Here is a 24,853-nt window from a genome sequence, read left to right on the forward strand (position 1 = left end):
AGATCTTTTAAAAAAGATATTTCCCTCCTAGGGCTGGTATAAATTCCCCTCCACCATGTCGGAAGCATGTTCGAGGACCAGGGAAGCTTTGGAACCTGCAAACCCAAGGCCTCCCCCAGTCTGCCCCCTTTTCAGAGTGCCAATGTGGGGGAGTTGAGCAATACTGAGCTTTCTGCCAGGGCTGGGAGGGGGGGATCTGAGGTTGCATTTCTTCCTCCAAGGTCACAGGGGGAGATCCCATTATTTCCTGTGACCCATAAGACACCTTCCCAGGGGTCACAGAATTGCATTATAAGTGTCTAACAGCACCATCCTAAACACTGTTATTGGAGCTCCATTGATTAGGTGTTTAACTATGTGTAGTATTATCGGCAATTTGTTGATTTATTCATTTTCTTCTTTTAACCTTGTATTGTGAACCACCTAAACTTCTGCTACAGAGAAATCTGGAAATTTAACAAATAAAACGTTACAAATTCAAAGCAGATCCTTTCCATCCAACTGATAAAGATCTGAATCCGGCATGTATTTTAATAATTAGCAAAATGCCCATATAAGGAATGGGATATGTTTGAGTAGGCATGCAAAAAGTGCGTTCTCAAGTCCGGGGGGGGGGGGGGGGCTGACCCCCAGAAGAAAAACCGGGGGGGGGGGGCGAGGGAAATGTTCTAGTAATGGGCTCAATGGTTCCTGCCATAGAAGCCTTCTCCCTAGAGCATCCCTGGACAGTCCTAGGAAGCAGCACTTGAAGGTTCCTACCTGGCTCCTAGGATGCTCCAGGAATGGGAATTCTATAGCAGAAACCATAGAGCCTATTTCTTCCTCTCCCCCCCAACCCTGGGGATTTTTTTCTGAAAAGGTTCCAGGTAAAAGAGTGTGGGATGTCAGGATCCTTTGGCAAAAGAGTGGATTAGAGCAGGGAGAAGGGCCAGGAGCCTGGATGGCCAGGTTGCTTGAGGTTTCTGGGAGAAGCCAACAAGGTTGTGAACACCTGGTGTAGACAGAGGGTATTCAGGACCATTGATCTGTCTCTGTGAGCTCTTGCACAAATACAGCCAATTAACAGCCAATTAACAGCCTCATGTGAAAAAGCCCTATATCACAAAGGTAATCTGAGAACAGGCCCAGTGTCTTCAGGGCCAATTACTAGCTCCTCCGACAAATGTATGGAGCAGCCCTTCAAACATCCTCTTTCATTCATCTAACTATTTTGGCATCCGTTAGAATTGAATTAACTATTTGGTATCTTACCAGATTTAACTGATTCGGTACGTTCCATTTCATTCGCATCTTTGCCAATCCAGACAAATACCTAAACACGATCAAAAGACACAGACAGTTGCATAAATTGGACACAACCCCACATACGGAGCTCTAGAAAATACCAGTGGCACGCAGGCAAAGATGGCGGTGATTTCTAATCAATATTTGAAGTTCAACACCATGAGTTTCCTGCCCACCTCTGTGGGCTCCCTGGCCTTGACATTGTCTCTTTTGTGTCTGTGCTATGCCGGTGATACCACCACCACAGAATTCCTCCTATCGCTAGGCTTCTACCCACACCTGTATTGGCTATCAGTGTATTCCTATGTCCCTCTTTCCTCCAATCTGCATGGCCCTCTTAGGACTCTGCTTCTCAGGAGCAAGGGATTGTTTGCTTGTTTTTAATGAGAGAAGGGAAACTTGGAGTGCCATTGCACTATGATCCAGGCTCAATTCAAAGTGCTGGTTCCGATGCCCTTCACAGCTTGGGACCAAGATACCATATGTGTCTGCCTGCACCATACGATCTTCAACAGAGGTTCTTCTTTGGGTGCCCCTATCATCTGAGGTACATAACGTGGCTACAGGGAAAAGGGCCTAGTTAGCGGTGGCTCCCAACTGCAAAATATTTTTGCCAGGCAAGCTCACCTGGTGCCTAACTTTATGTCATTTTGGTGCCAGAAAAAGGCAGCAAATGGTATAATGGCTTTTATTTTCCCAGGCTTTTCAATTGTATGTTGCTCTTATGATGCTTGGTGTTTTAATTCCTGTGACTACTGTTATACCACTCTTTTATATTACACTGTGGTGTTTTAATGTTCCTATTCTCAATATTTATGTTTAATTATAATTTTAACTTTTTGGAGCCTGCTCTCCGGGGTATGTATGTATGTATGTATAAATAAATAAGCAAGCAAGCTCCTTATTAGTGGGGGAGCAAAGAGTAGTTGATCCTGTGATGAGCAAAGGACTGCCTAGAATGGGGAGGGCAGGAGTTGGTGAGACTCTGCTCCGAGCCCCAGAACAGCTAACTGGTTACTGCATGTGGGATGGTACATCTGGGCTGTACCCTTGGCATGTTTTCACAGTGAAAAAACCTCTCATATTACATTTCATTCATGAAGATATATGTTGTTTGTTTCCTATATCTCTATGCAGGGAAAATGTCACCTTTTGGTTTCTCATCACAGATTATGGTGGAGTGGGGTGGAAATGGTTAAAACTGGCATACAGTTTTAATGTCCTGTCATAATCCACTCCAACAAACACAAACCATGAACATGCATACATACATTTGATGTGTTTAAAAAGAAACCTTGCCCACCCAAATCACACAGATAATAGTGCTCTGCCATTTTTATTGTGAAATTGCCCTGCCTAATTCATGGAATTTGGAGTGAGGTGGGGTCCAGATGACACCATCTTTCATTTGCAACCCTCTCGTGTTTTCCCACCGCTTCTTCTGTTCCTTACCAGAAAAAAAGTGATCAAGGAAGGAAAGGCAAAATAGCTGCACAGTGACTTTTGACTAGTAGTGTTAGGAGCCCTCTGTCTGGAAGTACTTTTTAAGCATGCTAGGCCTCATTCCTGGATTCTGTTTTCAATGTCAGGGCCGAGTCCACAAATGTGTATACAAAATTGCCTCCAACCATGCACGTGGTACATTCCTCAAGCCACTAAACAACTACAGCTTGCTACTGCCCCCACACAAGTTGAACTAGATATAGGACGTGGCGTGCATTCTTCACAGGCCTGAGCTGTAGTACCTCTCTTTTTAAATTTAAAAGTGTCCTCACTTCCTTTGCCAGTATTTTGTGGAATCTGAGAAACTAATCCTGCTCCACATAAATCTACTCTGGTGACTCTCCCTGCCCTCCGCAATCTCTTTTCTAGCAACTCCTCCCAAAAGTGCATTCTTCTTCCATGATCCTCTGCCATAGGTGAGCTCTCATTCTCTGCCTATCCCAGGGCTACGATCGCAGGAAGTTGCCTTATACTGAGTCAGATAATTGTTTCAGCTAGCTCTACAGGGTTTCAGACGGGAGTCTTTCCCAGTCCTACCTACAAGTGCCGGGGATTGAACTTGGGAACTTCTGAACATAAAGCACTGAGCTTCAGCCATTCCTTAAGGGTAGGAATAGCAAAACTGAACTTGGAGGACACAGACAAGAAGTCCTATTACAGGGCTGGCCCAAGACACATTAATACCTGAGGCTAAGGACAAGATGGCAGCCCTCCCCATTCCATGTACAGAAGCCAAATGCACCAGCAATGGAATCTTCCTTCAACACTGGTGAGGGCATGTCCTCCATCCACTTGAGGCAGCAATCTAGTTTAGGGGGCTCAGGACAGGCTGCGGAGCACACATAATTCTGTCCTCCAATAGAGGGGAAAGTCCAGGAGCTCAGGAAGAACAGTTGGGCAAGCTGCTGCCACTGCCCCCACCCCAAACCTGCAGCCTGAGGCAGTGCCTCACTCTGCCTAATGGTAGGGCTGGCCCTGTCTGTGTAGTTTCTCACCCTCCTCTTTCAAAACTGGAATGGTAGCGAACAGACAGAATACCGAGGAAGAGCACAAGGTGGCTGATAAGAAATTTGCTTTGTTCCCCCTCCACAGCTGAGGGAACAAGTGCTGGCAATGGTGCTTTCTTCATGGGTTAGGGAGCGGTAACTGTTCTGCTGAGATGAGTGGGCTAGTGGGACAGCAACTAGTGAACCATGAAGGGAAAGGGTTTTTTTTTTAAAGATGCTTTCACAGTCACTAAGAAGCACACTCAACCAACCCCTGCCCTCCCTGCTTAGTCAACAAGTCAGTTTGTGGTGAGGCTTCACAGCCGCATGCACAATACAATACAAGATAGTACATACCACCACCGCCACCCCGCCAAATAAAAATGGCTAATTTCTTAGGGTCTTCTATGACAAAGTGGTGTGAATGACCCATTCAATCAAAATGTTCTCATGCATCTGCACCTAAGGGAATTGCTCGATTGCCATGCCAGAGATGCCAAATGTTATGTTGAAACAGGCCCACCAAAACCCCAAGCAGCTAGGATGTTCCTATGGCAAAAATAAAATGATATTGAGTAATATATTAAATATATCCAAAGAAACTTAGTTTCAACATCTGTTGTGACTGTCATTTTTAAAGAATTCTTTCCCCTCAAAGCTCCTCCTTGACCTCATTTTTAGGAAAGTATGTTCCCCCATTCATTTCCTTAAAAGTGAATTCTAGTACTTTATCCTTTTAAACTGTTTACTCCATTACATCAGTTTAATTAGACAGAGGCCACACATTCAGCAGAATGAGCCTAGAATGGGCTGTACCACTTTAAATTACAAGTGGGGGATACTGCTTTTCTTTCCCTAGGTAAACACACACACACACACACACACACGAAAAGCCTAACAGAGAGAGAGAGAGAGAGAGAGAGAGAGAGAGTTCCTAGCCTAGACCTTTGCCTGCTGTGCTGCTTTTCTATTTGCAGAGAGATTTAACAGTGGGTGGGATTTGAAAATGTGATTCTTCCACCTGTAGTCTGAAGTGGTGCAGCCCACTCTTCCACTTGCACTTTCTACCGCCTAATGCTGCTACGTGTGTAGACCAGCTCTTGCGTATCTCTTGTCCCACAGAATTTCATTAATTTTTAAAAAGTCTTACCTGATCCCAAGTATCTAACAACATGACGTCGTCTTCAGCCAAATCGTCCTGAGTGAATTCTCCAGGAACCTCCTCAATCTATAATATATTTTAGAAAATCTTTACTGTTCTGTACATTCTCCTAAATAAAACAGCAGAGACTATTATATTTTTGTCTCTGATTTATGAGTGAAGTAGTTTAACACCAAGGTACTGAGGTTTTGAGCGTTAGATTATGTTAGGACTGGCGGAAGTCATATAACTGTTAGTGAAGATTGAGTCAAAATCACAGGTAAAAAATTAACCTATATTTTGCAGACGGTTGAACAAAAGAGATTGTAGCCATGAGATCAGCTGGAAACAGACTCACAGTCAGGATACAGTAGTTCAAGGTAAAGTATGAGGAGAGCCAAGAACAAGGCAGTAAACAAAGGGTAGTTTGCAGTTATTGGGCTCAAAGCAGTGTATAAGCACTGCTTATGAAACATGAAAAACCTGACTAGGTTGTTCTAGAGCTTCGGCTATTGGGCGGTATAGAAATGAAACAAAATAAATAAATAAATAAAAATAAAGACTAGAATCCTGGCCAAATAGGACATTATAATTTCCATGATTCATATTTCCACAAACCAAGGAATGTGGCACCCATTCTTCTTGACCAGTCAGAAACTAGGACTAGCCACTGGACAGAGATGTTCCTACAGATCCACTGCAGTGCTTGTGATTCAGCTGCCAGGAAACTTATTTGAACAATGAATTTAAGGCTGATGGTGACTGTTAAATAAGCAATGTACATATTGTACATTCAGTGCAGAACCAGGTTCAGAAAGGATTTAAATAAAGAATCAAATTCAGTAAATCTGTTAGATTAAGTAGACACCCGGCCACGTTACAAAAAAAAAAAAACAATTAGCAAATTTTCTTCATGAGAAATGGTTTTGGTACAGAACATTGTGTTTTTGTAAACCAGGGCAGATGTGTGTGGGAATTTGCATTGCACCTGTCATTTGACTAATGAGTTAGCTGCTACCATTTGATTAGATGTAAAGCTAACAAATAGAGAAGAATGCTAAGAAGTTCAGATCATTAACAGAATGTGCTTGCTGGAGCAACAGAACTGCTGAAAAATGACACAATTAAATGGGATATTTCAACCCTTCTCATTAAATCTAAACAAAATTTAAGCCCTCTAACATAATTTCAAACTCACTGCAGAAATTGTGTATTTCCAGCACCAAGCTGAACTATTGATCCATTAACATGAACTACCCCAAAGCATCCTTTGTTTCCACAGAAAAGAATCAAATTGCTAAGTAAGTCCAAATAGGCCAAGAACAAAAATAGCTTCTATACTGATCACCCAAACCCTATGAAGATTCTTTGTGTGGCTTACAGATTTTTAAAATCAGCTGGAGTAAAAGATATGAGGTTAGAGCCAGAATTAGGTATGTGTACCTGGACTGGTGGAAGCAGACTGCCCCATCCCCTCTTCCACAGCAGCCCCTCTGGCCCCCTGAATGTGGTAGTCTGTGGTTGGGGGGCTGAGGGAAAGGGGGGAATCCTTGGAAATTGGGTGAAGTCACCTTCTCTGAACAGAGTGTATTCTGGGCTGATGACTCAAAATTCTTAAAGAACACCACTGTCTTCAGTCCTGTTACATTTCTGCAGGACTTTTCTAACTATGAAATATACTTGAGGCAGAAGAAATTGCATTCAAGCTTGTATTCCGAACTTGGCACATCTAAGTGCCCAAAGTTGCCAAAGCCACACCAACAAAGGGTTTGACCATGGTACATTATAAGTAAATATATACTGTAAGGTATGGTCAGAGCATGGAGAGAAAAAACATTGACCAGAAGAAAATAAAAAGAGAAGAAAAGGATAGAATGGCAGGTTTGCCATGAATGGCAGCATCCCTTTATAACAGGAGTGGACAACTTGTGGCCCTCCAGATGTTTTGGCCTACAATACCTTTCAGCCCTAGCCAGCAGTGCTAATGGTAAGAGATCATGGGAGTTGTTAGGTCAAAAAATCTGGAGGGCCACAAGTTGTTCACCGCACCATATAATATCACCAACCATGAGGCAGCATATGTCTGAACCTCTATGCTACAATAAACTTGCCCCCTTGTGCCTGCAAAGGAAATTTCTCCTTGCCCTGCAAGGGATGTGAATAGCCTCATTCATGAATTAGAGATGGAATGACCATGGTAGTCAATGGAGAGAGCAGAACATATTCATCTTATACTTACTATAAACCTGCCAGTCTTATTAGAACAGCCATAAAGACGGGGAGGATGGTCTTCTGACTCAGTCAGTAATTGTGCAGATGTCTGGTATTTTCTCTTTCCACCGAGGGCGCTCCAAAATTCTTCTGGAATACATAACACAACATTTCCTTGGTGATATGCTCTGCAAACAAGCATTGAGGGAATAGTCACCCACTTTCTGTTCCCAGCGTCCATCCATCTTTTCTTCGTCTCACCTTCCTCTTTCCCCCACCCCAACATTTCTGCATGTGAGCACTCTCTCAGTCCTACCAGGAGAGAAAGAGAAAGAGAGAGAGAGAGAGAGGCATCCACACATACACACTGTCAGTCTTGATGTACTCTTTCCAATGCTAGGTAGCCACTTACCCATTTCCCAAGGACTTTACACTCACTTGGTTCCTGGCCTTCTTCTATCCTCAAGGTTTGACATCTCAGGACATTTGCTGTATACTGAGCTCCTTTTTCTTCTTCTCCGCTCGCTCCTTTACCAACCCAGGTATATCCAGAGTTACTTGGCAATTTCAAAACAAAAACATCATTGGAATTCAACGAAGTGGCATCAACATCGACCTGAGACAAGAGCAAGAAAGCTTCAGTCTTCTTTTGATTTTTCTCTTTCTGATTTTTGCACAATATGCAAAATTAATTTAACCCCAGAACAACTCTAGATAAATGCTCTTGGAAATCAAAGACCCATCAAAGAGAGGCAAATTGTCAATTATACTGTTAAAAATAAACTAGAAAAGAAGGTTTTACTGTATTCCCCCCACCTCCGAAAAAAGTTCTTAAAGTGCTTTTGGCACTTCCTAGGAAGTACTGAAACAGGCGTAAGAGCTTCAATTTAATACAGCTTCAGCGTGGCAAAGAAATCACAGATCCAGCAAACATCCCATGCGTGAAACCTGAAATCAATACATAAAAAGACAGTGATCTTTTGATGACTCATCTGTGGGTCACTGCAGGTCTCTTTTCCAGAGGAAAACAGAGCCTGACCCTCTCCGCAGCAGTTGAATGAAGTGTTCATTCACTGTTATGTGCACAGAGCTTTTATTTGTAAAGCCATCATTCACACATCAGCAAAAAGGAAAGTTGGCAGGCAGGCTGGGTCAAGGTATGCCAAGCTTTCCTTCTTGTTGCTGAATGGGGTAGGGAGAGCATCTGTGTAAATGTATACTGCCAAGTAAGTGTGCATGCACATGTATGCACTGAGTACGTACAAGTCCACATAACCGTGACTGGTTCCTGCCAATGCACCTAACTGGCCTCTAGATCCTCAGAGAGAGAGAGAGAGAGAGAGAGAGAACCCCTTACCTGTGAGCTGCTGGTATTTATACCTCTCATTTCCATGCTAACGGAATTTTAGTTATATTTATTTATTTACACAATTTCTTGGCCGCCTTTCAGGGCAGAAGCCCTCCCAAGGCTGCTCACCGCAATAAAACACATAAAAACAGTTAAAATACTAAAAGCAATAAAAACATAAACACAATACAATAGCGAATAAAAGCAACAATAAAAGCCGACAATAAAACCAACAGCAACAACAGCAGTCATATCAAGAGAAAGCCATGGTAAAATAATACATGTTTAAGGCCTTCTTCAAAGCCTGCAATGATGGAGCACGGTGGAATTGGGGGGTGCAACTGAACTTCGGGCAAGGTCCTCCCTTAGTATTGCGACCTTATTATTCAAAATGACATGCTGCTCAGGTTAGCAATATTAAATTATGTATTTTATGCTCAGGGCCCCACTTGACATGATGCTGCAGGTTCTGTGTATTTAAACACAGCTCTGCCCATATCATACAGAAAGAGGGGTTGCGTGAGCTTTAACAGCAAAGGAGATGCAGGTTTGAAGGGTGCTGAACCCTCCCCCCCACACCACCACCACAGTTTACAGCAGGGGTGGGCAACTTGTGGCCCCCCAGATGTTTTGGCCTACAACTCTCATCAGCCCCAGCCAGCATAGCCAATGGTGAGGGATGATTCAAGTTGTAGTCCAAAGTATCTGGAAGGCCACAAATTGCCCATCTGTGGTCCACACAGTCAGTCCCCCTAAATGCTTTTTTCCTCAGATGAGCTTTGATTCCAGAAGTGAGCTCAGCTGGAAGAAGGGAAGTTGGAGAGACAGGCTGCAGGGAAGATGGGGGAGGGTTCTGCACTCCTTACCCTTATCTTTTACAAGGAGATAGCAAGGAGCAGCCCATGCCAAGCGACCAGGAGACAGACCTTCAGGTCCATCCCCACAAGAGGAAGGGAGTTTCACCTCTGAGATAGAGGCTGAGGGACCACCTAACCCCCGATAGTGACGGCTTCTCAAGAGACAGGCCAGAACCACCTCTGCAAGAAGTGCCTGACTGCAGAGGAGGAAGACTCTTTGTGAGCAAGGGGCTCTTCATGAGCGGGGCCCTCCTCATGAGGACTTCTTCCAGAAGCCTCTCATGTTCTGCAGCTAAGTCCTGGGTGGAGCTCTGGAAGTTTATAAGCTTCAGTCCTCAGCAGGAAGAGCTGCTGGAACAATGTATTTATGCCAGTTTTGATGCCTGACCTTTTTCGCCTTGACTCTCTAGCCATCCCGCTGACAGACCTCCTATGAGCAGACCCTGGATTGCCTTGTGACTTTGCATTTGGACTTTTCTTTGGCTGGCATGGTACTCTTTGTTTGAGCCTTGCTGGCTTGGACCTTTGATTGATCTGTGACTTCATGTTGTAACCTCCTCCAGGCTTCACACGCACACACACGCATGCACACACGCAACCAAGACAGACCTAAGATGTGACTCCCCACTTCCCATCTGACATGCTTACAGCAGCAGAGAAGATACACAGGTGTCTGTCTACGTGAAGGTGAATTGGTTACCTCTACAATCCTGGTGATGGTTGCCAGGTTTCTGCGGATTTGGAACAGGCGTGTCGGAGGAGCAGGCACCTGACCCCCTTTCTTGGAAGTCCCATCCTTGTAAACGATGAGCGGCTTGTCTTTGAACAAACTCAGCAAGTGTGGAGGCTCCTTGCCTTGGCTGACTCTGATCTGTGGAAATGTTTGAATGTAACAGCACAGGGGAGGGAGGGCATTACAAGCCGTGTGAGAGGCTGCCTACCATCCTAGCCTGACCTGGACAACAGATGCTTCATAGGGTAAGGAGGATGGCAAGAATTAAGAGCGACAAGTTTTCTTGAATAATTTAAGCTTGTGTGACTTCAGCGGGCATGCAGCCATGGCACTCTAAACTTGCTCAGTCTCTCATGCTAGCAGAAATGTGACATGCCTGTTCCAATCTTAATAACAAAACATTCGCATGCGTGTGTATGTTTGGTTCAGGGAGGCCTGCACTGAAATGCAGCAGAAAGCAGCATATCATCGTATCTGTTTTCACCCAGTTTATATATCTGCCTGAAGTTGGAAGAATGCAAGGAGCATAAAGCCATCTGGGAATGCAAATTTACAAACTATGCTGATTAACAGAAAAGCTGCCATTTAGGATTGATGTGAGAAGAATTCTTGAAAAAAGCAAATCTTTCTCACCAAAAACAGTACAATTGTTCTGCAGAGTTTACTGTCATAGGAACGGGTGGCAGCCAGCAACTGCTGTGGCTTATAAAAAGTACAGAACAGTCCAACACATGGCAGATAAGAATAAAAATGTCCGTCAGCCAGCATAGCCAGAGCATGAATCTTCACATTCAAGGTTTTGGAACCTTCAGATAGCCCCTTGCTGCAGGGGGGCTGAACTTCTTTCACCCTGAGGGCCAAATTCCATTTTGAAGATGTTCTCAGGGGGCCAAATTCCAGCGGCGGGTGGAAAGCAAAATGGGGTGGGGCGGAAAGCAAAGAGCATGAGGCCAAAACACCAGCAAATTGTAGCTTAAAGCTCTCACCGCAAGTCACTAAGCTTTAGGAGAAGCATTTCATCCTTTTAGGATGGGGAAAAAAGTGCACAAAGGCCAGGAAACCACCAAATGACAGGCTGATGGGGGAAAGGGCCAGGGAAGGGGTGGAGCCATCTGGGGACCATCAGAGGACCAAATTTGGCCCCCAGGCAGGCTGGATTTGGCCCACGAGCCTGAGGTTCTTGTTCTTCATCCCTGCTCTACTGTAACCGAACTATAAGGATCTCTTATTGTCTGTTCTGACACACCCAAACTGCCCTGTGTCTAAGTTGCAGTGCAAGGAGCAAGTCCCTGTTCCAAGGAACTTACAATCCAAAAGGTGACACGGGGGGGGGGGGGGGCAACAGAGGAAGGGAAGGGGAGACAGGAATAAACAGGGGAAGTGACAAGTGCTTACTCTTGTAGTTACAGGCTTAGTTACAGGAATGTAACCTTCCCCACCTGGTGCCCTCTAGATGACTTAGATGACAATGCCCATCAGCCTCAGCTAGCATGGCCAATGGTTAGGGACGATGGGAGCTGTAGTCCAAAATATCTGGAGGGCACCAAAATGAGAAGGCTGCCGTCAGGGGTTGAGCGAAAGACTTCACAGAAAATACGAGTTTTGAGGAGAAATGTCAAGGGGGTTAGCATCATAGAAGTGTCCTGAGAGGCAGTTCCAAGCACACAGGGCAGCGCCTTTGGAGAAATCAGGAGACCTTCAAGTAGCAGCAGGGTGGGGGTGGCGTTGGAGGAGCAGAAGTCACAGGCAGGGATATAGTGGGAGATAAGAGCTGAAAGATAAGGGAAGAGAAGGCAATGGAAAGGTTGGAAGGTAAGGACAAGGAGCATTAAGACCACTACTGAAAACCAGCATGGCTTTACCAGTGTTGCTTCAAGACATGGAGAATTATCTGGGGCAAGCAGAAATGGTAACAGCTGAACATCCAAAGAACTTTCCCTCCTGCATTACAGAACCCAGGACAACGATGGAGAGTTGAAGAAAGGAGAGACAGGCCAAGAAAACAGAATGACCTGGTTCACACGACACGACAGCCCACTGTGGGTTAATTTATCTGCCAGAGCCGTTCTGTTATGCTGGGTGCCATCTTTGCATGGCACCTGTGGGCACCCAGCTTGCCATGGATTGTCGGTTTGTGCAAACCCAAGCGGCAAGGGTTGTTTGAGGGTTAAACAACCCTCAAATAACCGACAGCTTGTTTTACAGTTATTTGAGGGTTGTCTAACCCTCACACAACCCCTGCCACTTGGGTTCAAACAACATAACAAGCCATGGCAAGCCAAGCACCCATGGCACCCGCAGGCACTTGGCACAACGCAAGAGCCCCCATGGGTAAAGTAACCCACAGTGGGCTGTTGTGTGAACAGGCTCACTGTGTGTTGGGGGGGGTGTTAACATTGCCATTCTACTAAGGATGGAAGCAGGGGGGGAAAGGACAGAAGCAACAAGTGTGAAGAAAGCTACCCCACAGACAGATGTACACTGGGGAGGGGAAATTGCGTCTTTAGTGCCTCATATCTTACACAAGACACTGAAGAGCATAATGGGTTCCTTCAATATTTTGCATGGGGTGTTCATATCCCTCTAACGCAGGCCTCCACAAGTTGCGACCCATTAAGTGCACACAGCTGACCATCCATATATTATGGGGTGCTAGGGGCCTGATAAAATACCTTGCTTCTTGCTATGACTGCAAAAGTGGGAGAGCGGGTCAAGCGCTCAGCCAATCTCGATAAACGTCTGGGAGGGCTGTATTTGCTTTGCTTGGTCACAAAATGGACAGAGTTGCCCTAATGGCTGAATGGGGAAGGAGGGGCAGGAGATAAAGAACCCACATTCCTTACAGGTGAGCAGGGAAAAGGGATTGGAGTTCCCAAACCCACCACAATAGGCATTGGAGGCCACACAGGTAGAACGCAGCCTGTGTCAGCCACGCTCTTCGACGTAATCTGATTTGTCTCCTCCACAATTCAATTCACATTTGTAGTGAAGCATTACGATTCAGTGCAACACGGCATGTTTTAAGGTCGAGAGAAACGCTCAAATCTCTGTAGATGCAGAGCTGACTTCCCCAACCTGGTGCCCTTCATATATATATATGAAGGGCACCAGGTTATATATCTAATATATACTATTATATATATAACCTGGTTATATATACAACCAGGTTATATATATGAAGGGCACCAGGTTTTTTTAAATTTTTATTTATATATTTATAATATATATATGAATATGAATGACTTCAACTCCCATAATCCTGGCCACCCTGGCTGGGAAATATGGGAGTTGCAGCCCAACACATATGGAGGCTGCCAGGCTGGGGAAGGAAGATACAGAAAGTCTTTCCCTCCACCACCACCCCTCGCCCCCACCAAGAAGGATTAAAGCCAGTGTTCTTCCTCTTCCCCTTACAATACTGCAGGAGGCTGTAATTGATGCAGTTCTCCATGTCTGACAGCTGGACGGGCAGATCAGGGAAGGAGAGGGCCAGTGAAACCAACTTCACACACTATGAACTGCATGTGTGAAGGAGGCGGCAATTATTTGCAGGTGCAGCCAGTCCTTTCCGAGCTTCCCAAGGAAACATGGTTCAGGACTATTCACAGAGACCTCCGAATATTAGCATAACATTTGAAGAGCCTCCTTTTGGTTGTAATGTAGGCTGCAGTGCCATCTCGTGACTTGAAAAGACAGTTGCACTTCAAGTATATTATGGTATCAGCTGTATCAAGGGTTCTGAAATCTTGTCATCTCAAGAAAACGATTTTTAGGCGTAACAAAGTGACAGTCATCACTCTTGCCCTTCATCAAAAAGCAAGAAATTGTAAAGAAAAGGAGCCAAAGGAGGCCTACAAGGATGAAATCATGAATTACAGTCTTTGGCGAAATGTATTAAAAAAAAGAATGCAGAAAAAACACAGAGGGCACCAAATGAACACTGATGGAAACAAAGCATCAGGCCAGTTACCTGACCCAAATTATCACTTCCATCCTCCCTCAATCTTTTCTTGATCTGTCATCTTTGCCCAACAAGCCATTTACAACTCAGCAATGCATAGCTCTAGCTGGTGGAATCAACCAACCCAATAACACCTGAGGCCCAGATGAGACAACTATACTGTAATTCTAAGTAGACCAAAACTGGGGAAGGGATGTGGGTGTGTCCGTGTGCCTTGACTCCCAACATCCCTGTGCACCCAGCTGCCTTATCTATCTTTCTGTGTTTAGCATGAAGATCTGAAAAGGATTCTGTAAGTGTGTTTGGCTGAATGTGTTTACAAGACTCCTATGTTCAGGAACTTTAATATGTCCAGGTTCCCGCTCATTGGAGCTTTGTAAGCATGTTCACCAAAGCATGCATACAGAACCCTTTGCAGATCTTTGCACGAAATGTGCAAAGATCTACAAGGCAGCTGGGTATGCAGGGATGTTGGGGGGCAGGGCTTACTTGCGCGCCCACATCCCCTTCCCACTTTTGGTCCACACGTATTGCAGCTGAATGCCTGTATTCATGCCTCTGTCTTTCAAGGATCCAATCTTTTCTGTACCCTCTTCCCCAAGGCCCTTTCCACTGTACTCTCAATGCTTTCTGAACTGTTCTAAAAATATATATATTGTTAACATTTTAATGTTTCCCCTCCCTGTTATTTCTTCTCCTTTTCCTCCATTAGACTGCACACATTCTTGGGCCGGGGGGAGGGATTTTGCCTTAAGCTGAATGCCATACGCATTTATTGCACAGGGTGAGTTAATAATAAATAAATACTTGTGGAATAAATAGCATGGTTTCCTGACAAATTCATGTGACAAGTTATTTCATGCTATACTACAACAAAACATGTGGGAAATCCAGCAAAAAATGGTTGTGGGTTTTGACTTATAGACCAAGCAAAAAGTGCTGCATTTAAGTTGCTGGTTTGCGCCATCAGTATTTTCATGCTCAGCAGGAAGGCACCAACCTGGACAGCATGCCCTTCAAGCGCCCGATCAAGCTGGACAGTCAAGAATGCCGAAGTAGTCAGTTCATCTCTAGTTGCATGAGCCCCTTGCCTGTGGGAGAAGACACAAACAAAGCAGAGGTCTCATTTGAAATGTATCTCCAGCAGGGTTTCGCAAAGTGGAACTCGTGCCTATATGGGCCAAGGCACTTACAACTGTGGGGAAGGGGACCTTTTGGAGGGGCTTCAGGTGTCTGGGCTTCCTTCAGAATTGCAAAGCTTATATTTTTATGATTAGTAACCAATCCCATTTCAAAGGCTCCGCAAGGATATCTGCAAGATGTGTGTTTTTTGTAATTTTATTTATTTATTTTAGCAAAATTTCAGATTGCTTCTCTGCTCAAAGAGCACTCCAGGCGATGTACAATTAAATGCAATAAAAGACTAAAATTCAAAAACACAAAAGCGAAACAGGCAATCAATACAATAAAATCAGGTGTCACTAAAAGTCAGGGAGCAGCATTGACTATTAAAAGCTTGGATGAACAATTGTGTCCTAACCAGCTAGTTAAACGACAACAGGGAAGGAGATGGGCTAACCTCCTTGGCAAGGGAGTTCCACAACTGAGGTGCTACTACTATACAAAAGGCCCTGTCTTGCATGCTCATCAACCTCACCTCTTTAGGAAGTGGGACGCGCAACAGGGCCTCAGATGGTGTTCATGGATTATGGGAAGTTTCATATGGAAGGAGGCAGTCTTTCAGATGTCCTGACCCCAAGCCATTCACAAAGTAATCCTATGGTCCCTGGGAGGGCATTCCAGGGACCACAGGATATGGCAGATTCCCACACCCCTGAGGCCACAGACAGAGTTACAACCTTGACAAGGGGATTTCCCCCCCTTCCCTTTGCACCCCTCCTCAGACACTGCAGAAATCTCCGCTGCAGCTTCCTCAACTGCGGTTGGAGTTCCAACCTCAGGAAACAATGCAATCTCAATGAGGAGGAAGGGGTGTGCCAGTAAGAGCAGAGGCACTTACTCTTACTCTTACTCAGCAGGATCCACCAGCCTCCCAGCTCCTGTCCCTGCCACCAGCAGCACTCAACTCAAAGGGCTGTCCAGTAGAAAATTGCCTGAAAGGAGGACAGAGATGCAAAAATCACCTCCGTCACTCCTACTCTGCCAGCAGAGGCCCAGCAGGGCATAAAATACTCTTAAGCCTAAAATCTTGGATGCTTCTGTCTCTGGGGTTTTTAAAACATAGAACTGCTCTCTTAATTAGAATTATAAGGATAAGACAGGCAGTAATAAGTATAGAACAAAGGGAAGCTGAGGAGATCTTGGATTATGTGATCAGAGCACACTACCCCATATTCAGGCTCTTGTCAGGTCAGCTCTCTTCACATCTCCTCTGCAGGATATGCATAACCCCCAGATCTCCCCTGCATAATCCACTTGAGTTATACCTCACAGTTCGAGCCAGAGGGAAGAAATCTCCCAGGAGGCCTGGTTTGGGCCTCCCAAACCAAACTACAACATGGTCTGGGCATCCCTGTTGTAGATTTAACTATTTAAGGCGCAGAACAGCACACAGTTTGTCTCTGAAGGCCTGCCAAAAATGGTAGTGTTTTCAGGGGGGCTACTCGCATCACATCAAGGACACAACAGTGAGCTGAGAGGCAGCACAACTAAACATACCAGGTGTAGATTATCTGTCCTTTGGAATAAGTGTACAATATGATGTAGCAATCACCACCATAAAACTGCCCATAGCTCTCAGGTGCTATAGGGATTCTGCCATTGCTTTCCACACGCCAGATCTAAAGAAATGGAAGATGCCATTGGAAAAATATCAGCATTGGTGGATTCTCAAAACAGAGTTTTTGATAAAGGATTGCTGTTTTAGTCTGTTGCAGCAAACCCAATAAAAACTCTTGTGCCATCTTAAAGACTAAGCTCATTTAGGCTTTCATCCTATACGCATTTACCCGGGAGTACGCCTCAGTGAGACTGACTTCTGAATAGATATATAAAGGATTGCACTGTTATGGTGGCATAAGCTTTCCCGGACTAGAGCCCACTTCATAAGATGTATTAAGTATTATCCTCATTTGGCAGTTGTATACACCTGTGACTACAGACAAGTACATTTATAAACAGTGAGACCAAAACTGCCATGAAATGCATTTCATCACTGTTTGGCTTTGGCATCACAGTTTACAATAAATCTGTTAGCCTGGAAAGATTCTTTATTCTTTTTGATACACTGATCATTTTTATTCGACCAGCATCCAAGGTTTTACATTCCCAGGAGCTTTTCCTCAATGGAAGATTTGAATCCTTTTATACTCTCACCAAGAAAGTTGGCCTTATTTTAACTGCACTGTCTCTCCCACGTTCTGGTATAAATATAGGATCCAAGTGTCATACCGAATGTGTCGTAGGAGGATACTTTTCTTTCAGAAACAGTGATCTTTTCTCTCTTTAATGCACCATGGGCCCTGGATTATTCTGCTTCAGTGGCAATCATGCAGAACCTCTGACTGACAATGTTATATATTCGGAAAATGAAAAGCACATCTCTGGGTTAATATTTAGATGTCAAAATGCAGCAAAGTGTTCGTTCACATTCATTCATTCGTTCATTCATTCATTCTGTTTTCTTATGTCTCAGGAGATTTGATTAGACAAAAAGAAAAATGAGGAAGAGTCCCACAGCACCTTAAAGACTACTTTATTGTAGCTTAAGCTTTCAGAGGCTAGAGCCGACCTTATCAAATAAATATCACCCTCACCCCTTCTATGAGGGCAGCATGGTGACAATAACATATGCCAAATCTTGCTAGACAGAGGGATGATACTTTGACTACTTCATCTGCATGCACTGGTACACCACACTTTAGTATAACACTGAAGGAAGAGGTCAGAACAGAACCTCTCCAAACCTGTTGGATTTTGTACTCTGAAAAGCCCTTCAGCGATGTCTTTGTTCTTTTATTTAATGAATTACAAGTATGGGGGGGGGGGCAATCATTATCAGGACCTCAGCATGCAGGGAGTGAAGGTTTATAACTTTTCTCCCCAGCTGTGATCGGGATGAAAATTGGGGACCCTGCACATCTACAAGGGCTAGAAAAAAAACCTCATAGTGGGTCAGGGAGAGATTTTTGTCCAGATTGCAGCTGGGGAGGGGGAGGAAAATCTCCCCCCCCCCCATCCCTATACACTGTCATCCCAATAACGATCCACCTGCCACACACCTGTAATTAATTAAAGAACAAAAATGTAGCACGAAGCATGAAATGTAGTTCATGGTAAGCACGAAGTGTAACATGTAGCCTGGCCCTCATATATACAATCTGTGATCCTCTCATAAAATCATGAGCTACATGTATGTAGCTGCATGGGGGGCAGGATCCAAGAGTTGCAAATCTACCATGAACAACAATTAAACAGCTAAGTCAAGAAGCAAGATAACAATGAAAAGACAACATGCATACATACCTCCACTTTCCCAGACCCATCATCGATCATGTTGTACTGGGCTGCCATCTGTGGAGACTCATGTAACTTGGTAGCATCAAATTCAATCTGCTTAATTCTTGCCACTCTCTCTGTGACGTACACTTTTCCAAAGCCGTCACTTTGATCCTTGTCCTTCCAGTCTCTGAAGAACTGCTTGAAGATTGGTGTTTCACCTCCTTCTGGAAGAACTTGAATCTGAAATCAAACAAGACCATTAGGCAAGGGTTGGAAAGACTATAACTCTATTTCTTTCCTAGAATACTACTGTGTGTTAATCTATGAGAAAGTAGACACAGCCACCAGTTGACCCAATCTCTGAATATTTACCAGACCTGAATAGCAAAAGGTCCAACTTCTTGCTTCTGCTCCTATCCCTTAACACAAATAATCAGGGCGGTACTACTCCAGAAAGCGGCAGAGTTCTCAACTGTGAGCAGCCAGCACAGTGATATTAATATGTATAAAACAGTGAAAGGGTATATTCTATGTATCTAATCACTGCTCTTTTCCCTTGCAAGATCTTTTGCAAAAGCATATGAAACAATCTCGGAGGCTTTACCCTGCATGAAGTACATACTGGAATGGAAATCACATCACAGAAAATTAGGTGAGACTTAAGACATCAGATGTAGGAACAAATCAGGGTGTCTGTATTTTGATTTTAAGTATTGAGCGTTTGCATGATTCCCACAAAGATAAAGGGACTTGGACAGCACTTTGCAGTGATACTTGGTACATCTAACAAGTGTGGCCCTTTAACAGTTTGTGCATTTTGTGCCTATCTTTTGTTGCTATTTTTACATTCCATTCATCAACAATACATATATTGTTATGTATTTGTGAAGTGTGGGATCTTCTTCTGGATCTGGGTTTTCTGCTGAAATTGCTGGATTTATTTGATATACATCACCGAATTTAAACCTTTTGCCTAAGGTGAAGGAATATAGTGAAGAGCTGTGAATGTAAGGGCATCCTCTCTCTTTTTTTAACTCTCATGAAATAGAGACAATTTGAAACCTCTCCAAATATTTCAAGAGATGCAGCATTTGCTTTTGCATGGAAAATGCACACCATAATTTCTGGTCTGTGTTCAAAAACACGGTATGAGGCACGATTTTCTGTGAAATTCTACAATTTTGGTTTATTTATTTCAGTTGCAACCACTGAGAACAGGGGGTTAAAAGACCAGTCTTTCTGTTTATGCATCTTGATCCAACGTATTTGTTGGGCTACCTACCCAAACAACTAAAATCAGGTGGGAGGCCAGATGACCCCCACCTGGCCTTCAATGACATCAAAGGGATGGCGCCACACCCCTGACCTGACATCATTTGGCCCAAGATGGGTGCGCCAGGTAGATGATCCACCTGGCATGTCCGCCAGGAACCAGCTTTGCTGTGTGCAGGACTTCTCCCATTGGAGACCCACACACAGCAAAGCCACTTTGCCTACCCTGTGCCTTCTCACCCTGGGAAGATGATGTCAGGCAGGCAAAGCTGCTCAGCTTGGCTTGTTCTTTGCCTTCCCCTCATCCAGTGCTTGCAAGAACTCCTGGAAGCACTGGACAAATGCACTGCCTGGTTTCACTTGTTCTTCAACTTTCCCTCAGAGGGAAGGTGAAGGACAAGTGAATTCCACTTGTCTGGCACTTGCAGGAGCTCCCACCAGCACTGGACAAGTGTGCAGCTGCTGCTCACCAAGGGGAATCCACTTGTTATCTACCATTTGTTATCTCCCATCACAGATCAGAAGATCTCTCTGTCAGTCTTCCCCTGGAACACACCAGGGGCGCACCCTCCTGGCTGCAGCTGAATCAGTGCTACTGCTGAATTTGATACCGCAGCAGCCAAACCCCCCACAATTTTGCAAGAAAAGAAGGCAGAATCGTACTCCCGGGAGGCTTTCGGGAGTACAATTGTGGTTGTAAACAAGATGTGCGCTCCCCATGTACCTTGTTTTCCAGCAAAATCGCACCTTTGTTGCCACTTCCGTGGTGGCCAATTCAGCACCGAGATGGGGGGTGTTCAAAATCACTTGGGGGCTGTATGCGGCCCACGAGCTGCATGTTGCCCACCCCTAATATACAGCAATACTTCTACATGTTCATGGTGCCCCATCATGCGATTCAATAACAGCTGCTATTTCTCCCACTTGTAGAGTCTTATAATGCCTCCTGTCTTTATTAGGTCGCTCATACAACTTTTACTATGGGAGGGGCTGTCGCTCAGTGGTGAAGCACCTGCCTTGCATGCAGAAAGTCCCAGGCTCAATCCCTGGCATCTCCAGGTAGGGCTGGAAAAACTCCTGCCTGAAACCCTGTAGAGCTGCTGCCAGTCAGTGTCAACAATACTGAGCTAGATGGACTCATGGTCTGACTCAGTCTAAGGTACCTTCCTATATTCCTACTGTGTTGCGGGGGGAGGGGTGTAATTCCCTCTTTTGCAGCATTTGGTTTCTTTAAATGCCACATTCCCCACTATATCTCCATTCTTCATATGGATTAATCTCTTGGAATAGTCTTGAATTAAGTGAGGGCATGTCTAGATTAGCTCCACCACTCTATACATGTTATACATCTTCTTCCTTAGCCAGTGCTTTATACCAGCTATCCCTATAGCAACTGGAGACAAGATGATCTCATATCAAGTACACTTAGTCACCATATCTTGAGGAATTATCTGGACTAAAGTGTGGTTGTTTCTCTCACAGGCATACCTGAGTGTTAGCAGGATAATTCATTTGCTGAATGAATTCCTCGGCTGATTTCATGGCTGCTTTCCTCTCACTCGGATTAGCATTCTTACCTTGTTAAAACAAAGGATAGCAAAGGTTACAACAGCGAAAAAGAAGGAAAACTCCTAGAAATTTTAAGATAGATATATCAATTTTTACTTCTTATTCTTATTATTGCTGACTCAAGGTTCATTATGATGCCCTTGGACATAGGTCAGCAAACTTAAAACTGCATGACTTAAAGCCTTTGTACAACTGTTTAAAAATCTGCATCTATTAAAACAGTGGAAACTGGTGTTTTCACTGATTTTGACAATAAACAGTGTTTGCTTTTGACTACTGAATGTGTAATTAACTCTTGAATTAAAACATTCACTGAGGTGCAAAACAAGCAGACAGGAGACCCACCACAGAAGGTTGCTTTCAGCAGAGCTTGTAGCCTCAGATGATTCCAGGAAGTAAAGGAATGGGGTGGGGGGGGGGACACCAAAAAAGCAATGCCATTGAGGGGGGAGAAACCAAAATCTCTCCCCCAAGGGTTACTAGCTAAACTAACCTAGAGAAAAAATCCTTTCAACCCTTCACAGGGCTAATTTTATTATGCAAGCAACTTTGCTTGGGGCTGCAATACTTTTAGGGGCACTAGTAAATTAATAGGCAAGTGTGCATGCCAGCAGCAAAATCTCTGGTGATCATATAGACCAGGGGTGGGCAACTTGTGGCCTTCCAGATATCTACCACTCCCATCATCCCTAGCCAGCATCGGCAATAGTGGGGGATCATCAGAGTTTTAGGCCAAAACATCTGGAGGGCCATAAGCTGCCTACTCCTGATATAAACTTGAGTATGAGTGTTACCACAGCATCTCCCCCTGCCCCAAATCATTTTTTTCCTTACTGTTGAGAAAGATAAGCAGGTATGGTCCTGATCAGGAATCTGGATAGGAGATACATTGGGTAGTATCCACTGGCAGTTTTGCTCAAAGAAGACCGTTTGAAATGAATGGGACTTAAGTTAGTCCTGACTACCTTAAATCCCATTCATTTCAATGGGTCTACTCTAAGTAGGACTAACATTGGATAATACCCACTATGTGTAATTTTTATACAGATGAGCAAAGGAGAGAGTTATAGCTATAGCTATTCAGCATTTCTTCTTGACACGTTCACTTGATCATATCATAGTGAGGTAGACATTCTGTTCCAAAGCTGGACACGGACTCAGAACCCCTGGGTTCAAGTACATATCCAGCCATAAGTGCACTGAGTGGCCTCATGCAAGTCACTATCTGCCAACATCAGCTCCCATCTTTAAATAAGGTGCAAATGGCGAATGGGATTATTGTGACGATGAGTGAGATAAAGGTTGCTTTAAAAAATTATCCTGTTCCAACTATCTGTTCTGGGCACAGGAGCTCTGATGGCCACACAACCTCCTCCCGCAGGCTCAGAACAACTGCACCATCTTGTGAGAGACAATCATGGGGCGCAGTCCTTTAAGGGCCCAGGTTTTGTGACTCCCTCTACTGAAATGAGCAGGGATTCTGCACATCTGCAAGGTTCTGGAACAGTGCACTTGCACATTAAGTGTGCTATGGGATTATTTGTTAGTGATAATATTCAAAAACAGAAGAGATTTGTCACGTACCTTTCCATACAAATATCTTTCTAGCTATGCCCTGATCCAGTATAAAACACTCCTCAGACAAAAGCATGGCCCTTGAGAAGGGATTTTCTTCTGCAACAACCGAAACCTTCATGGACCCACTCGCATCTGATACCTGGTAATGTGGGATATTCAGATTTAGATAATTCAAAATCCAGATCCACCATTTCAGTATTTTTGTAAAGATTTCATACTGCTTTATTTTTCAAAGTACTTTTTATGTCTAAAATAAGAGGCATGCTTACAGAAGATGCTATTCAGTAGCCACTGAACTGTGAATGCCAGACATGTCCCTAATTCTTTTTAGACTAACAAGAGATGACAGAAAGAAAGTATCTTGCTGGTTTGTTTCATAAGATTTCTTGTAGGACAGCATATCCATTTTAAGCTGAAACCAGCACCACCACCATCATCACCATTATCCGACTTGAAGTATATGCCACCTTCATTCCCTTTTTTTAGAGCTCGGCTGAAATTATCAGTAATTCAGGGGAGGGGAGATATTTTGTGAAGTTTTCAATGTTGTGGGGGAGTGTTTGACTTGCCTTGTTTAAATGAGGTCATGAGGGTTCCCCCCACCACCCCATTTTTAAACTCTGAAAACTTTGGGGTGGGTTAGGGTATTTTGGGGTGGGTTAGGGTATTTTAGAAAATGTTTTTATTGTAGAATTTTATTGTTTTAAACTGTTTTATTATATGCTTGTACATCGCCCAGAGTGGCTGGGTGACCAGCCAGATGGGCGATTAATAAATTTAATTAATTAATTAATTAATTAATTAATTATAAAAGGGAATATTCTCATGGGCATTCTGGCTTCCCCCAACAGGAAATGTGGAAAGGTCAAGAGGTTCCAGCATGCCTCATGCCTGAAATAATTATTATTTCTTTGATGGACAATGGGAAGGGAGAAAAACAGGGGCATGGAACAAGGGATCTTTGTGGAAAGACTGAGGGAGAACAGGCTGGAGGATTATTGATGAATACCCTCTTAATTTCCTCTTGAATACCATCTCTTAATTGTCCCGGTTGTTTCTGTTCCTATGGGGGATGGGAAGGGAAGGTTTTAATTACTAGTTTCCCCTCATTTTTTTCTTTTCATTTTTATTTGCAAAATAGCGCAATTTTACAATATAATTGAAAAACAATGCAAAGAAACCAGAAATCAAAGCTTTCCCCTCCTCCTGCAGGAACAGAAATGGATACTGGGAAAATTAAGAGGGGCTATTCAAGGGGAAATCTAAAAGTTATTCATTACTAATTCCACAGTTATGTTCAACAGGAAGCAATAACATGGACAGGGCCTGCAAACAGGAAACTTTTCACTGACCACTGTAAAAATCTTTTGCCGAATGGGACTTACTTGTGAGTAAACAATATAAAAAGATCTTGGACATGGGGAAGGGCAATGCAGGATAATATAAAGTGCAATATTCAGTGCTGTGTGCAGCCTCTGTTTTAATTCCACTTGCAGCTAATTATGGGAGAGCAATGCCTCAGCAGTGTGAAACAGCTCTCTCAGGCTCTCTTGCCTTTCATTAAATCTGATGCAATGTTGCTTTATTGCAGCCTTCCCCAACCTGGTGCCCTCCAGATGTGTTGGACGGCAACTCCCATAATTCCCATTATCACGGTGATAGACATGCTGGCCAGTAATTATGGGAGTTGCCATCCAACACATCTGGAGGGCACCAGGTTGGGGAAGGCTGCCTTATCCAATCTGCTCCATACATGAAAGCAGTTGAAGCAATGCTTCATTCCACATTATTTCCCAAAGAGGGAGCTGTGCTATTATCCTTCATGATTTTGCTGGTTTCTTTTCTCTCACTGTAACTCTATGTCTACATAATATATCGGTATTCTCAGTATCTCGCCACAGAGGTCACGGTATGTTGTAAATAAAAATAATTAAAAAAAGAGTTGGGGA

The 24,853-nt window shown here is 44.0% G+C and overlaps 1 protein-coding gene across 1 annotated transcript in view; it reads right to left on the reverse strand.

Annotated features, from left to right (window-relative positions):
• The window catches only part of SCIN (scinderin), an 89,622-nt gene that overhangs the window by 3,256 nt on the left and 61,513 nt on the right, over positions 1 to 24,853 (reverse strand). Inside the window, exons 6-15 of the mRNA XM_084858669.1 lie at positions 22,911 to 23,043; positions 21,246 to 21,334; positions 18,510 to 18,725; positions 16,704 to 16,825; positions 15,025 to 15,115; positions 10,031 to 10,201; positions 7,564 to 7,741; positions 7,154 to 7,275; positions 4,924 to 5,001; positions 1,252 to 1,312 (exon numbers count right to left, since the gene is read on the reverse strand). Of these exons, the coding sequence (XP_084714795.1) occupies positions 1,252 to 1,312; positions 4,924 to 5,001; positions 7,154 to 7,275; positions 7,564 to 7,741; positions 10,031 to 10,201; positions 15,025 to 15,115; positions 16,704 to 16,825; positions 18,510 to 18,725; positions 21,246 to 21,334; positions 22,911 to 23,043 (1,261 nt within the window). The remainder of the gene's footprint in view (positions 1 to 1,251; positions 1,313 to 4,923; positions 5,002 to 7,153; positions 7,276 to 7,563; positions 7,742 to 10,030; positions 10,202 to 15,024; positions 15,116 to 16,703; positions 16,826 to 18,509; positions 18,726 to 21,245; positions 21,335 to 22,910; positions 23,044 to 24,853) is intronic.

This window comes from Heloderma suspectum, chromosome 5 (assembly GCF_057233095.1).
Source record: "Heloderma suspectum isolate Gila_16-S chromosome 5, 16-S_ref, whole genome shotgun sequence".
Classification (NCBI taxonomy): domain Eukaryota; kingdom Metazoa; phylum Chordata; class Lepidosauria; order Squamata; family Helodermatidae; genus Heloderma; species Heloderma suspectum.